Raw genomic sequence first — 16698 nt, 5'->3', positions numbered from 1 at the left:
TGTTTGTGTTGAACTAAAGAAAAAAGTTACCTTCAACAAAGCATAGTTACAAAATATACAGAGAATTCTGTAAACATCCTGCTTGCATTGGCAAGAATTTAGAGATCTTCTGCTGACAGACAGCCAAGTTGTGAAACAACAAGGAATAAAACTACCGTAGAATATGTTAGCAGGCTTGTGGATTTCCATCTGGATGCTCTCTTATTAGCCAGGCTCACACTACAATTATAAAATCTAGTTGCAGCCAACTCAATCTCACGGCAAGTTGTGTTATAGTCACAAAATATTTGATTAATTTATTAGTGTTCATGGACACGAAATTCTGCTTTTTTCATGCCATTAAGCATGAATGTCTTTTTTGTGTCACAATGTCTATAGATGGTTTTTCGTGTCCGTGGCACATCTTTCTTTCTCGTGTCATTTTATATTTTGTGTACTCATTGGTAAAAAATTTTGAAAAAACATTGTCGTTTGTTAAGTCACAAAGCTGTCGCATGAAGTGATGCCTGTGTCTTCTAGCATCCTCAGTTCTCGCTCTCCCGCTGATTGATGTGTGGGCGTGCTTTTCCAGGGGAAGTGCTCATAAAAATAAATGATACGTATGGCTTACCCCTGCCCTGATATGTCAGCTGGACCCGTATTTGAATAAAACTTTCCGAAACTTGTACAAAACTTGGCAAAATGCTTTAAGCATAGAAATACCCTGTAACACTTCCAACTGCTTTTTTGACACTTGGCCTATGTTTAGCATGAGGAAACCAACTCTTAAACTGTGTTAATAAGTCAGAATGTATGAAATACCATTGAACCTGCACTTTAATCTCATGTGTAATCAGAGTTTTTGTTAAGTTAATGTCTTGCAAGTATTTTATGAATGTGAGCGTTTCTTTTATCATTAACCCTTTCAATGTGTGTGCAGCAGGCACGTATTTTGACATGACGCACATAGGTTCACATGACGCATCAAACATTTTGACATGACACATGACACATTTACATTTTAGTCATTTAGCAGAAGCTTTTGTCCACCGGTCTTTACAAATGAGGTAACAATAGAAGCAATTAGATCAACAGAGGAACAGCAATACATAAGTGCACAAGAACTAGTCTCATCAATCTAACACAGTATACATAGCCAAGTGTTAGTAGTTTTTTATTTTTTTAAGACAGAATATATAGATAGAAAAATGGAAAAAAAACATTAGCAAGTGAGGTGTTGGCGGAATAGATGGGTTTTTTGTCGACTCTTAAAGACTGTACAGAGTCAGCAAATCTTTTCGCAACTGGTAGATCATTCCACAGATGAGGAACAGAACCAGAGAAACACATACTTTGAATTTGCGCCCCTCGGAAGATGAGGCACTGGCCGCCACTGCATAAAAGAATGGAGATTGTTACACATTTATTATTATTTTTAATGTTTACATTCGCTAGCTAGTACACAAGTAGCTTTATATACTCACTCATGTTATTTCCCCTCAGCTCTTGTTTTTGAGGCAACAATCATTATATGTTTTCACAGATGCGTTATTCAGGCAGTCCTGTTGTTTCCACTCTTCCACAAACAGTTTCTCTGTTTCAGCTGTCTACAGGACACGTACAGCAGCTTGTTTTGCGGTTGCTATTTCGAAAGATCTGTCATTCACCTCTCTCTCTCATTGGTTATGGTGAAAGTAATGATGTAATCATCGCGATTTAAAATCCTAATTATTAGAGATCGACCGGTATATCTGTTTCACAATATTTCCCCACAATATTTAAGCATTTTCCCATTATAGGATTTCAGTTTTGTAATATCGGATTGACGATAAACGCAGATATCTTGTGGCCGTTTTGAGAATTGCGAGCTCATAAAATCACATTGATATTGCTGTTCACTTACCAGGTTGAAGGCTGAAGCACAGCCACCACATGTAGTTAACTTTTAACAAGATTTACCCTATGTTATAATAACATTTACCAGATAAACACTATTTTGCTAAAACATATAATATAAATAGTAATAAATAATATATAAATAATAAATGTCTGTGGATATTAATTAAAGGAACAGTATAGGGAATGTGGAGTTGACGTCACGCGGTGTTGCAATATGGATAATCCGCCATATTTGCAGGCACGCATCCTATCCCGCTGTATTTGAGTTCATGTGTTGGAGGTTGTTTTTGTATTTTCTGTCGAGATTTTAATAAACTTCGATATGTTTGGTCAGTGCTGCTCGATCAAGCAGGTCACGCGATCGTTCAGGGAGGAAACTGAACAACGGAATACGTTTTTTCAGCTTTTATTTGTGGAAAAAACAAGGGAAGCTGGTGCAGGAGCTGACGAAAAGACGCCGGATCGCATGGTTTGCCTGCTGCAATTAGGAGAAAAACGTCTACTTTTCAAAAAAAAATCCCTACATCAGCGAGAGTGTGTTCGCTGCATTTTCAGTCATTCAGTAATTTGTGATTAATAAAAGCAGAACCACTTAAATTGTCTTGTTTTTATGCTAACACTGTCAAACTAACTTGTAAATGTAAGTTATTGATTGATTCATTCATTCATTTCTGATCACCCTAAACACGCGTTATAAAAATAAATATTTAGACAATTTTGACGATTGTAACACGTATTTTTTATCAAAAGCAACTGTTCAAACCCTCTGCTTGTGACTCTTTAAATAACAACGTTAGCTAAATATTTAGCATTTTGTTTGTTTTAATAACTTGGCCAAAACAGAAGTGCCATCTTATGAACATGTGTTGATTCATCGCACAGAATACAACAGAGAAATTATTTTATAGAATCATTAGGATACGTAGGTATTAACACATTGTCAGTAAATAGCTGGTTTGCCAACCATAAGACTCCAAAAGAAGAAGTGTCACCTTACTATAAGCTTGAAGGGATTTATAGCTCTTGAACTCCTGCAAAGTGTAAATAAAGTCCTGCAAAAACAAGGTAATTGGCCAGATATGTAAGCGGAGGTAGTGCGTCTGGATCCGTAATCCAGTCTTGGGCTGCTAAATGCTGTCTATGTTGTTTATTTGTCCAAATAAAGTTTTTTGGCAGTAGCATTTAGTTTCTCACTATAGGGTCCCTTCTCTTTTTCTTTCAATTTCTCGATTTCTTCCGTTCTTCTTCAATTTTACCTAGTTTTAGCTTAACATGCCCACAATTAAATGGCATAGCGGTTGGCGGTGCCTCTAAACATGGCGCCCACGTCCCATAATGCAACACTGCGGTGACGTACATTAACATTCCCTATGTAAGAAATTTATATCAATTAATCATAAAATGGCCCTGATATGTCACTAGACATTAAGAAATAATTTTCATTTCAAATACTTATATCAGTGACAACAGTGGTATGGCCAGGATATTGTCATTTAAAAAGTGGAGTTGCAGCCCTCAACTGATGTTTATGTTGTCATGTTGTGTATTGGCCACCGGTTGTGTGATTGCAGTACCAGTTTTAGCCACAAGTGTTGTGATTAAAGTACCAGTTTTGGCCACAATCCTACATACTGTTCCTTTAAGTTAATGCGTGAGTAAAATACATAGATAAACAGCGCTTTGTCAACAGCCATTTCATAAGCTATAACAACAAAATATGAATTATTCTGACACAAAAAAGCAGTTAAGAAAATTCAGTGACATATAAGTTGTTTGTTACTTTCCTAACAATGTATTATTCAAGTTATAATATTTATTAAATTAATATTATTCTTTACTCTTTTACACCCCTATTTATTACATTGTATGCAAAGAGGGAGTCATAAGGGTTTGTTCAGTTCAGTGTTGTAGTAATTGTGTCAAAAACAGTAGTATAACAGTATAAAAATCAGTTCAGCATATTAGTTTTCGGGGCACATAAGGATTCAAATATTTGGTGTCGGTTTAAAAAAATCTGTATCGATCAATCTTTACTAATTATCAAACGCTTGATATGATGGCCCTGATTTGCTTGTGAACACTTCGGGATATGTAAGATTTGATCTGTAATCGTCACACATTACATGATAATCTGAGCCGAACACCAATCAAGGTCCAGTAAATTCTGATTATCCTTTAATGTGAGCCTAGCTTTACTGTTTCTGACAATATCTGACCTGTCAGTCACTCATCCATGATTGTTACATTAACTAATTCAATCACCTTCACCCACAAAGATTGTAAATTAGAAACATGTTTCCTGCGGCTAGGTGGCCTTTAATCAGTTTTGCTTTCTCAGATTTATTTATGATATAATCTTTTCATTCAGAGAGCAGATGTGTACACTATTGTCGAGATAATACACTTTACATTTTTCTGATTGGTCAACTGCAGCATTTTTGTACAATGACTGTTAACTGTAGCTTGATGTCTCGGATGTCTCGCATATTAAAATAATTGCAACTCATTTGGAAGCACTCTTACCTTTTCTAATTTCCTTTTTGTCTCCATAGGTGAACCTCGCAAGTTTGACCCAACATTTAGAGGTCCTGTTTACAACAGGTAAATCAAGCTTTATGTCTTCTCCATGGTTCAGATGCACATGTGACAAATGACTTTTGAATTGTACCATTAATCACAGTAAACATTATTCGAGAAGCCATTAACTGCACTATAATACGACTCAAGGTTCTTTTCCTTTATTAGATTATTTGATATTCCCTTCTCAAATAGAAGAGACTGTTGTCATGGAGATTTTTTCTCCCAGAGTAATTACTTTCCTTGTAAATGTATTAATTTAATCCCATACAGTCAACATAATTTTAAGCACACTCTCTCTAATCCTTAGGCGTTTCTTCAGTGTATCTGTACAGCATCATGCGGATCATTAACTAAACTAATTCAATAACTGGAGGACTGAAAATCAGCAGGGTGTTAAAAAAATGCAGCATTCGCAAGTTAGTTTAGTTATAACTTTATGTTGTCATGGTTAAAAGCTGTGTGTGAAGCCATTTGGGAAAAGAGAGCACAAAATCAGTGGCATTGACTTGATAAAAGAAGAGTGAGTGGAAGTGCAGGAGCTATAAAACCATCAAAACAGGTCATCCAGCAATGAAGACCCAGTAACCCACATAGAGTGATGATGGGTCATTAAATAAAGAATGAGGATATTGCTCACTTTCCTAATTGTGTCTGACTGTGCAGTAAAAGACTGAGAGTGGAGTTAGTGGAAGTGTGGTCCGGGGAAAAATAAGCTGTTGTCTTATATTACATCTTTTCAAAGCACAGTGGTATTTCTGCATAGACTGCGGATGTAGCATGCATACCATATAAATGTATTAAAATAAAACCTGTTGCAATGTCTTTGTTTACATGAATGTACTGTAAACTTCATTTACTTTATCCTTTAATGTAAATTTACAGTAAGCATATATGACACCCATCTGGGTCCTAATTTCAAGCTTAGTGTTCTTTTAGGACAACATTGGCTGAGTTGCGAGTAGGATTGTCCATGTTTTCATAAACTGTTTCACATAACTGTCAATCAGGATTACAGTAAATAGGTGGAACCAAATGGACTATATGCAAAAAACAAACACTTCTCAGTGTCTACAATAGAGGGTGACAATAAAGCAGTGTTGCTGTAAATGATAAGTGATTAATTTAATGATGTTTTAAAGGTCTTGTTCTTTCTGTGTTCTTGAAGCTTTGATTGTGTTTACAGTGCGCAATATAACATGTGTTTATGTTTCACGTGTAAAAAAGCACTGTATTTTTCGCACAATTTACTGTATTCTGCTGTTTTCACTGTCCTCAAAACGGGCTGATGTCTTCCTTGTTCTATGAAGTCCCTCCTTCAGAAATATATATCGAGTTCTGATTGTGTTTGTTTAGTGTGTTGTGATTCGATAGCAGCTTAGCTTACCATTAGCTTAGCTGGCGACTGACGTATTCCCGTGGGCGGAGTTTAGTCAAAAACTGTTCTACTGACATCATTAAAGCAGGAAGTTAAGGGCTGTAGTCCAAACCGGCCGTTTGCTGTAGGCTTAAAAAAAGGCGAATTCTGTTCAAGAAAATATATCGCTTTGAGCTTTATCATTTTACAGGTATTATTTATGCTATTATAGCAACATTACACACTAACTATTGTTTAAAAAATGGGATCAGAAAGAATGTGAACTTTTAATGATTGCGTGATGATTTGAGTTCATTTAACCTTCAAAGATGTTGGGGATAGATCTCGGCTAAATTATTTTGTTTTTTAAAAATAACTTTATTGTCTTGGTCTGATCGGAAAGTTTCTAGTATGCCTAGTAAGACCTTAATTTGCTGCTTCAGGTGTGTTTAAGTATGGTTGGCACTAAACTCGGCAGGACACCGGCCCTCCAGGACCCGAAGTTGCCCATCCCTGCTATACAACATCCTCAATGTGATCAACATTCACACAAACGCACACGGACACACCCACAAACGAAGAACTGAAAGAACCTATAACAGAGTCCTTTTTAATGATTTTGTCAAATAAAAAACAGCTACCCACACATATACATAAACAAAAAATTGAATAAGACAATAACTGAACTTCTTTTAAATTGTCAACCAGCCATTGTGAAGAACACACACTCATATACACACACACACTTTAGAGATCAAAGTCCCACTGCAAGTTTTGATGATGCTTCCAGATAATACATTTCAAAAGTTAAGTTTTCAACTCATTCTGTAGCAGCACAATGCCAAAGAGATTTACGGTAGCAGAAACCATGGATCTTGTACTTGAAATTTGATGTTTGCTGCAAATAAGTTATTACTCTCTCCTACTTTGTATTTTCCTTCTAACATGAACAGATTTTTTGTAAGCATATTATGGCATCATTACACAGTCGTACCGAATAATGGTAAATGGACTGAATTTACATTGGATAGCCATAGGTCTGCTAAAAGCGCTTTACAAGTTGCCTCACATTCACCCATTCGCTCACACATTCATACACCGACGGCGGTGTCAGCCATGCAAGGCTACAATCCTGCTCGTCGGGAGCAGCTGGGGTTATGTGTCTTGCTCAAGGACACCTCGACACTTGGTCAGGTGGAGCCAGGGATTGAACCACCAACCTTCTGATTTGTAGACAACCTACGTGAACCGGAGAAGTGGAGTGCAGGCGGAGGTGGGACGACGACTGACTAAGGCAGAGCCGGAGAGACAAGGGAGCCTACCGGAGCCAGTGGGCAACGGTGGAGATGATGCTGTACCGAGCTGAAGTGAAGCCGAAGGGTTGGAGGACCGAGGTGGTCTACGGGTCTCGGAGGCTAGAAGTGGAGACATGGGGAAACACTAACCCCAAGGTAGCTAGCAGCTGGAGAACCAGAGGCTCATAAGACCCAATGGACATAGCAAGCTGACGGTGAGCTGAGGGGTCTTCTAGTGACCAGGCCTATGAACAGGACGGCGATGAACAAAGAGGAGGGAGTGGGAGGCTTGGTGGGACCTCTGAGGAGATTGGTGATGTGTTATTTGGCGAAGGAGAGCTGGACAGGACTAGCAGAGATAAAGGAGAGCTAGATGGAACCAGCGGAGATAAAGGAGAGCTGGACAGGACCAGCGGAGGTGGCAGGCAGCAAACAACATTTTCCAGGCACCCAAATAGGTCAAGCTGCTGCCAGTTAATTACTGCGAATTTACACTTAACAGTTTTAAAGTGTAATCCCATAGACAGTTACAGCAGTAACAACATAAAACAAACGGCTTTTGTGGAACACACGTTAACTTCCGGGGTAAACTTCCACAAAGAATCAATAACAATAGAGTCCTATTTAGAGTAGTTTATTTCTGATAACAAGCAAAATAAACAACAAGTAGATTACCTTAGATAGCTAAAGCGTATCAAAAACTACACTGAGCTAACGTTACTGTGCAAAATGTGTGCTATATAATGTATACAATGTTAACTACAGATCGGCTGCCAAACCTCCTTTCACATAGCGGTGATACATGACGCCATCTCCCCTCGTTTTTAGGAAACCAAAACATGTTATTTTTGACAATTTTGTTCCAGAGTTCAGTTTAGCCACTAGCCAGACCATTAAACAGAGACCCTAAGTAAAGTTTTGTCCAGAGACGTGTATCTGCAATAACGTCCAATGAAACAGTCTATACATCCTTAGATGTTCATAAAATATTCATCGATGGCATAAGCAGGCTCACACGGAGTCATGTGAATGTAGGCAACTAAAAAACTAAAAGGAATTTTTTCAAAGATTTATAAGCTGATAATGTGTGAGCAGTTATCAGCTTTTTAAAAATGATTCCCTGTCATTATTAGCTTCAGTGAGCCTATTAGCAGCCTGCTGTAAATATTTGGATGAATTGCTTTCATTTGTCACATGGATTCCAGCAATGCGGAGATGATTGCACATTTGTTACAAAATAATTACACAGCAAGAGTCAAAACACAAAACATCCCTGAATACATTTTCCAGTGCTTTCCTTCATTTAGTATTTACCAGATGAAATTAGAAAGGAATTATTCCCTGGTAGATGATTTAGTTATTCAGCCATTAAAATTCCTAATGGCTGCCCTTGGATTCCCTGAAAGTGGGAAGAGGGAGAGCGAGGTGATTGGCTCTTGATAGCTGGAGATGTAATTATAGATGACACTATGCACAGCTAAACACTTTCAGCATTTTTTGCACACAGTTGATATTTTTGTATCATTGTTTCTCACCCACTGGTTTCAGATTGGAAGGGACCATGGGGCTTTGGTAATGGAAAGTGGATGGCAGTTAAACTAGAACTTTATAAGTCAAATGATTCATTTTTTCCATTGTTTTTTCACGTGTCATGAGCATTATAGTCCATTCACACGGATGATTTGGCAGGAGGCTCTTTTGGAAAGTAACCAGCCAGAGCAGTCTGGTGCTCGTAAACAACACAGTCCATCAGCCGTCCCTGAGAGGAGTCACACACCTGTTAGCTGTGATGTATAAGCTGCTAATTCCCAAGCACTGTTCAGCTTAAAACACACAAATGTCTAAGACCATTTTGCATCAACTCCTTCTCATTTCTTGAGAAAACTGAAATAGTGGGCTGGAAAGGAAGATTAGTCAATTATTAGACATTTTTGTTTTAGACCAATCAAAGCCTCTTAATGGCTTATACGTAGTTACCAGTGGCAGCTGGTGACTGCTCTTCCGAGGGACGCAAATTCAAAATAAGTGTTCGGAGTATCACGTGTGTTGCTCGTGTTTTCAAAATATGTGTTTGTTGCGTCATGTGAACCATGTGCATCACATGTTTTGTCAAAGTAAGTGCCTGCTGCACACGCGTCAAAACGGTTGATGATAAAAGAGACGCCCACGTTCACAAAATACACGCAAGACACTCCCTTAACAGTAAACTTTGATTACGCAAGAGATTAAGCGAGTATCTGGCAAACACGAGCATCTCTTTTATCATAAACCCTTTGATGCGTCTGCAGCCAAGCCCTTATTTTGACACATGCACATAGGTTCACTCGACACGCAGGACACATATTTTGAAATGAAGAAACAAACACGTGACGGGCTACATTGTGACGAACTTCGCATTGTGCGCCCTCAAAAAAAAGTCACTGGCCGCCACTGATAGTTACACTAGAATTCCCCCCATAATAAAATATGCAATTACAACCCAACCAATATTTATGTTTTGGTTCAGTAATTTCACTTTAATGCCATTGAAAAGGTTATTATTCAGTAATTCAAATTCCTCAAACATGTAATTCGCTGCAAAACTCTCTAGGTGCATGCAAAAATCTCCACTTCTAAAAAGTCTCCAATTTCTCTTAACCTTTCTTTCTGAATAAAGGTTCATCATGTACTTTAGATAAGTCAGACAATTAAAAAGTCATAATAGAATTTTTATATTTTATTTTCTTGATTACCTTCATCAGTACAGTACATAAGCTATATTTAAATGGGTCTGAAAGTGCAACTTTGGCACCATTTTGATTTTACTTATAATTTTAAGACATTTTTAAGCCTGAACCTACATGTTTATTTATTTTAGTAGATTATTTTACAGTGTACACTTGTAAACTAAAAGTTATTAAAGGGTTCTTTGCAGTGATTCCATTCTGTAGAAGAACCATTTTTGGTTCGCCAAAGAACCTTTCAGTCAAAAGCCTCAATTTATGTCTTGTCATGTAGAACCTTTTTCACTACAAAAAAACTTTTATGCAAGAGAAAGATGCTATGGATGTTAAAGTTTTTTATGGAACCTTACAGCCTGACAAAGAAACTCTCTGAAACCTTTATTATTAAGTGTGTAGCTTATATGGGCACTCTTCTCTCCATTCTAGGAGGTAATGTTTAATAGAGTGGCTGGGGGATTTTACTAAGCCATCAGTCACTGCTCTGTAGGTGATGTTCTCCTCTTGTTGTTATTAAGTGTGTATACGAATAGCTACTGTCTGAACTTTGTCAAGAACACAATCAGTGAAGTATTGGCTTTTTCTACGTACACTCTTAGAATGGATGTGTTAACAATCAGTCTTTGTCCCAAGATCCACACATCTCTTATTGTTATTATTGGAACAACACATTTTGTGTTACTTATAACACAACTTAGGTTTTATTTTAACAAAAAATGGCAAAACTTAACACATCCTTTCTTAGAGTGTACAAAATCTGTCGAGATTTGATATCAAAGTGAAAGAGCTGTAGTCTTCCCTTACATTGGTATGTCAGCACCTTCAGATAGTTTGCCAATAATTTATAATAATTTATGTTATGGATTATAACCACTTTGATGGCATATACTGTATGTTACTGTATTTTTTTACTCTTTTTGGTCAAGAATCATTGAAAATGAATGCTGTTGCATAATTTTAGTTGACAGAGCAAAAATGAACATGCTGTGTAGAACTATAGCATAAAAGTATATACATAAGTGTTGCATACCTGCAATTTTACATCTAGTCATTACTACTGTTTTAACATATCATGAATTTCTTGTCTTCAGTGAGCAGTTTTGGTTAAAAGTAGATCTGAATTCTGTCAGTCTGAGACAATAGCTGACAGGAACGAAAAAGTTCACAGGGGAATGTCCAGACAGGGTGGGACTGGGAGTGTAACAGGCGGGCTTGGTGAGGGGGACAGATTTGGTAGAGGACCAGGCAGACGAACAAGACGACAGTGCAGAGGAGTAACCGACTGATGAATCCGGTGAGACAGGGGGTGCCGCGACCAGCAGCGGAGACGAAAAGGGGACCATCACTGTAGGCGCTGCGGGGCAACAGCGAAGACGAGACAGGGAACGCTGCAGCGGGCTGGGAAGCCGAGACAAGGGACGCTGCAGCAGGCTGGGAAGCCGAGACAATGGGCGCTTTGTCTCTGTGACAGAGGCTGCACCGGTTGAGGCAGAGGCTGCGCCTGCTGTGGCAGAGGCTGCGCCGGCTGTGGCAGAGGCTGCGCCGGCTGAAGTTGCTGCGCAGACGGCTGAAGTGGCTGCGGCTGCGCAGAGGCGAATGAGGAAGGATCAGGCTGTGACGCCAACAACCCCCTCCTCTTCTTCTTCCTCAAGTTCAAGTTCAAGAACCTTTATTATCCCCGAGGGGCAGTTTGTTGTGCAGCAGCATACAATACACATTACACAAAACAACGACCATACAATCAACAGGAATAAATTCAATACATACAACACAAAAGTCCGCAACTCATATTAACTTGTTAAGACCACCTATAGCAGCGGGAACAAAGGAATGTTTGTGTCTGTTGGTCCTGCATTTAGGCAGTTTGAATCTACGACCTGATGGCAACAAAATAAAACAGCCGTACAATGGGTGGCATGGATCAGCTAAGATTGAATGTGCCTTTTTGACAGTCCTAGTCTCATATAAATTGTTTAAACTAGGCAAAGAATTGTGGGAAATTTTGCCGCACACTTTCACTATGTTTTGAAGCCTGTTCTTGTTTTTAAGTGAAAGGGACCCGAACCAACTCACAAGAGCAAATGAAATAATGGATTCAATAAAACATCCTCCTCGGGCGTGGCGCGGAGGCTGTGGCAAGCGTATAGGGCACCGATGAAACAGACTCAGAGGAGGACCCCCCAGATGCCGACTCCCAGGAGATCCTCCTCTCTCGGTTTCCCCAAAAGGATATTGGTGGGGAGGAGATCTCTGGGGTCGAGGCGGTGAGTGCTGGGTCCTCTTGCAACAGCACCCCACAGATGCGACCCTCTGGAATAGACGGTAGGGGTCTGTTGCTGTTGAGCGACACGGTTCACCATCTCCCAATAGGGAAGGGAGACCAGGCTCTCCCGCTCTGGAACCGGTGGAGGATTGTTGAGACCAGCCACAAAGTATTCGCTGGCCAGGAAGTCCCCTTGCTGCTCTTTACAGCCAGGGTGTAGTCCTGCAGGGAGAGTCCTCTCTGGGGAGGAAATGGGCTCTTGCCCGCAAGGGTCTGAGAGGTGATGGACCTCCACCATTTGGGATTCTGTGCCCGTCGCATGATGACTGTCTGCTGGGTTCGATTGGCCTGTTCATTCTGTCACGATACGTAGGAGAGAACCCAAGTGCAAGACACAGATGTAAAAAAATGGGAATTTATTGTGACACAAAAACAGAAATCAACAACCCATGAGGGGGCAAAACAACATAACCAGGAATACAGAATATGATGGACTACACTAAACTGGGTAACAATAAACTGACAGAACACAATACACGGGATTAACCTAGACTAGACTGACAAAGTACTCACACGGATGTAACGAAGCATAGCACAACACATGGAACAACACTGAACAGGCACGGAGTAACAAACACAAAGACCTTAAATAGGGGAGAACTAATGAATACCACATGTGACATGAATTAAACAATGAGGGTGACAAGGGAGCGAGGTAAAAGTGACAAGACACTGGGAACACGTGGTCTAGTAAAACCCATACTAAGACCACGTGATCCCACACAAAACATGGGCCTGTCATGATCCTGCCACAAGACTAGATTAAACAAAGGATAAGATGGCAAAACCATGACAATAGCAGCTTTAGCTGCATTAGCGCTAGAATGTGCTAACAAACACGCTTTTGGGGAAAATTTACCAGTCAGTCAGCAGGCGGGCTTGGTGAGGGGGACAGATTTGGTAGATCTGTCACATTAACAAAATAATCAAAACAGCAGGTCGAATGAGACTGCTTTGGTTTAAAGGCGGGGTCCATGATCTCTGAAAGCCAATGTTGACATTTGAAATCACCTAAACAAACACCCCTCTACCCCAATAGAATCTGGACCTTCTTTTGATAGACCTGTTCCTCACATATGCAACCCAGGCAAGGATGTTGTTTAGTAGACACACACCTTACTGCTGATTGGCTACAAGTGTGTTTTGGTACTAAGCCCGACTTCCTTTTCCAAAGTGTTTTTCAGAAATCATGCACTCTGCCTTTAATGTGGATTAAAAAAAAGGGGTTGTTGTGTTCACATACTGCCATTTATGTCCAAACTATTCGTAAAAGTGGATTTGAATAATATGTCATCTTTTAATCAACATTATATGAAATAGATAGCTTAGTTAGAATAGTAAATAAATAGTTAGTTAAAGACACTTTAATTCTCGCTATGAGCTCAGTTTAGTAGATAATTGACCCACATGCTGTTATTGAACTCTAATCAGCTTATATGTTTGAAATCTCCTTTGATATCTATTTACAGAGCTGATGGACTTAAGGTTTAACATTTGAAGGGCAGTGATATTGACCTCAATCAAACCAGTCTGTATTAAGAGTCTTATAAATGAAAGGGAAGAAAACATTAATGTGTGGTTAATACCTCATCAGTTGTAAGTTAAAAGTATTTATAAAACAGTTAGATCCAGTTCCAGTTAGTCCTCCAACTTCCTAAAGTTTTATCAATGAGACCATTATTAACATGTTGGAGTTCATGTGAATCTTCATGCAAAATAGCTGAACCAATACAACTTTTTTTAGGTTTACTGTGAGGAAAGAGTATTAATATTTAAATATCTAAATATACCTGTAAGGTTATTCTGTCCTTATGCTGAATATTCAATTGATAGATATTTAATCATGTATATGTGTTGTAATTAGAGATGTATAGAAAGCCAGAACCTCAGCTTTTATAAAGCTACATTTTTATACTAATAAAATACACAGCAAATTTAGCAGAGTTAAAATTAGGGTGTTAATGGAAATATAAAGAGTTCGGAGTTAATTTAACACTGGATTGAGTTAAAACTATTTTATTTAACTCTATAAAAATAAAGAGTTGGTGTCAAAACAGAGTGTTACCACTTTTTTAAAAAATTAACTCCTACAGTGTTTTGTAAGTGGAGTTTGTTAACTCTTAGGGTGTTAAATAGAGAAGACCTCCCACTGCAGCACACACTGAACCGTGTTTTTGGATGATGCAGTTCAAGCAAAAGGTCATCTCTTTTACTGTAAATGGTAAGTAAATGTTCAATAAATAACATATTGATCAATAATATTTGAGAGTTGTGAGTTGTTATGCTTTATATTGCTGTTAGTATCAAGTTTCACATTAAGTGTCATGTGTTATTGTCATTATATGAATGCAGCAGTTGAGTTTAGGTCTTAGCCTCCGATGGAGCAATTCATACTCATAATGTTTTTGGAAGTTTTTTTGTTGTTGTTTTTTGCTTTATATGCTGTTTAAGTTTAATATATATATTTTTAAATCCATTAATGTGTGCAGGAGATTTGCTTTGGGGACTTTAGAGGAGCACAGAAATAGGCCTACATGAAAATTTCTTCAGACGAAGAGCAATTTTATAACAAAGTGAGTATTTTGTGAAAAACATAAATTGTTTTTTTTTTGCATTTTGTATTGTTTTTTAATACTGAAATTTTCCCTTTTATTTTTGTTTTATTAACAGAAAAGTTCAATATCCAGTCTGAAGGTCTGACCATCGAGGATCATATCACCTCCTTACAGCTACTGGTTCATCATATTCTGCTTTTAATATGTGAAGACCAACATTGATTTTGGATTGAAATGAAGTCAAACTTGTTTGTATGAACTGAAGCATCCTATAAACTGTGTTTACTGTTGTTATACATTGGGAATGTGCTTTTTAGTTGTCTCGGATGTTAATATGTTAATTTAATGAACACTTGAATGCATGATACATTGAGGACAATTTTTCTGTCATAAATAATTGTTGATCAGATGACATTTAAAAAAAAATCATTAGTAGTTTTAAATGAGAATGATAGATTATACTGCTGTATTGTTACATTAAAAAATGCTGTTTAAAATAAAGTTTTTTGTCCCAAATGTACCTTAATATGTTTCTGTCTTTACATTTACCATATTAACACCATATTAAAAAAATATAACACTACATTGGAGTTAACAAATTACACAGAGGGAGTTAATTTTTAACAAATAAAAAATATTTAACACTGATAAGTGTAAATTTATAGTTAGATTTTTAACTCTGTATAGTGTCAATTGCTAACACTTTAAAAGAGTCAATGTTCTAACACTTTCAAAAGTGTTAAAATAACTCTATTGGGAGTGGACCCCATGAGACACTTTTAAAGTGTTGAAATTAACTCTCATAGAGTTATTCTGAGGTTCCAGATTTTGCTGTGTAATTAGCCAGACCAGCTGTCTACTCCAAACAACCATTTGCCCCAATCCTCTGGGAGGCAAGCAAAGTAATTTGTTAACGGCAGATGAATTAGACATTTATAATTACTTTTTGATTTTAGCATTGCAATTTCATATGCCAGCTCATATTCAACCTCAACAATAGTAAAGGGGTGATTCTCACGAAAACTTGGTTTTAAAAATGTCAAGCATGAAAATGTAAAAATTGCTTAAATTTACTTTTTTTCCCACCAGACATTGAAAAACAAAGTCTGGAGTAAATGGGAAAATTAATTAAAAAACTTTTACTTGTCATTTAACACTTTTTTTTAACATAATTTAAGAAATTAGTCCTAAAAAATCTCATTACTGCAACATTCAGAAAACATGAACACTGACATGTTTTCAAAATGACATGACAAACCTGAAAGAACATTTTTGGAGATTCTGCACATGCATTTAAAATTAAAGTATTATGCTTCTATTAATTAAATTAACATTTAATAAGCATCTGTTGTGGTAATGATAATCAAAATGTCGTGTAAGCATTCTGACAAGATAATATTTCAAATTAACTGTAAAAAATGATCTTACCTGGTAGCCATCTTGAAGTAACTGGTCCATGTGCTTGGTCACTCAAAATCAAACTTTATTAAAATTCTGTATGTGTGCTTAAACTGTTCTCATAAAGTGTTGCGGAGGATGAGAACATCAGGCATGGACACATCATTTTCCAAAATTTTCTACATTATTATTATACATGAATATTCAGTAAATATTTTTTCTGTCAGCTTAAGTAGTCTAGCAAAACATCCATTTTTTTTCTTAATATTTTTGTGTTAATTTGATTAAATTACAACATAACGCATGTTCAAACACAGCTGGACACATTGCGGTAATGAGAATTTCAGCAGAAAATGAGATAAAATTTACAATTAAAAAATCTTATGTTGAAATCACACATTGTGCAAGGTAGAACACAGTATTGTGTTAATTCTGATGATTTTTAATGTTACTATATTACACATTTTAAAGCTAAAATCATTAGTGCCGTGGTGTTTCAATGGTTTCGTGAGAATCACCCATAGACACACAAACTCTTATACTCTTCTTTAGGCTAACAATTCAAAATGGTTCAACTAACACAGACCAACCATTA

General features: G+C 37.6%; 1 protein-coding gene across 1 annotated transcript in view; it reads left to right on the top strand.

The window, feature by feature from the left end:
- slc44a5a (solute carrier family 44 member 5a) overlaps window positions 1-16698 on the top strand; it is an 85392-nt gene that overhangs the window by 43815 nt on the left and 24879 nt on the right. The window contains exon 2 of the mRNA XM_055202672.2: window positions 4431-4479. Coding sequence (XP_055058647.2) covers window positions 4431-4479 — 49 coding nt within the window. The remainder of the gene's footprint in view (window positions 1-4430; window positions 4480-16698) is intronic.

Source organism: Misgurnus anguillicaudatus, chromosome 2 (genome assembly GCF_027580225.2).
Source record: "Misgurnus anguillicaudatus chromosome 2, ASM2758022v2, whole genome shotgun sequence".
Taxonomy (NCBI): Eukaryota; Metazoa; Chordata; class Actinopteri; order Cypriniformes; family Cobitidae; genus Misgurnus; species Misgurnus anguillicaudatus.
The sequence above is the reverse complement of the archived record's forward strand: the minus strand, read 5'-3'. Positions and strand labels throughout refer to the sequence as shown.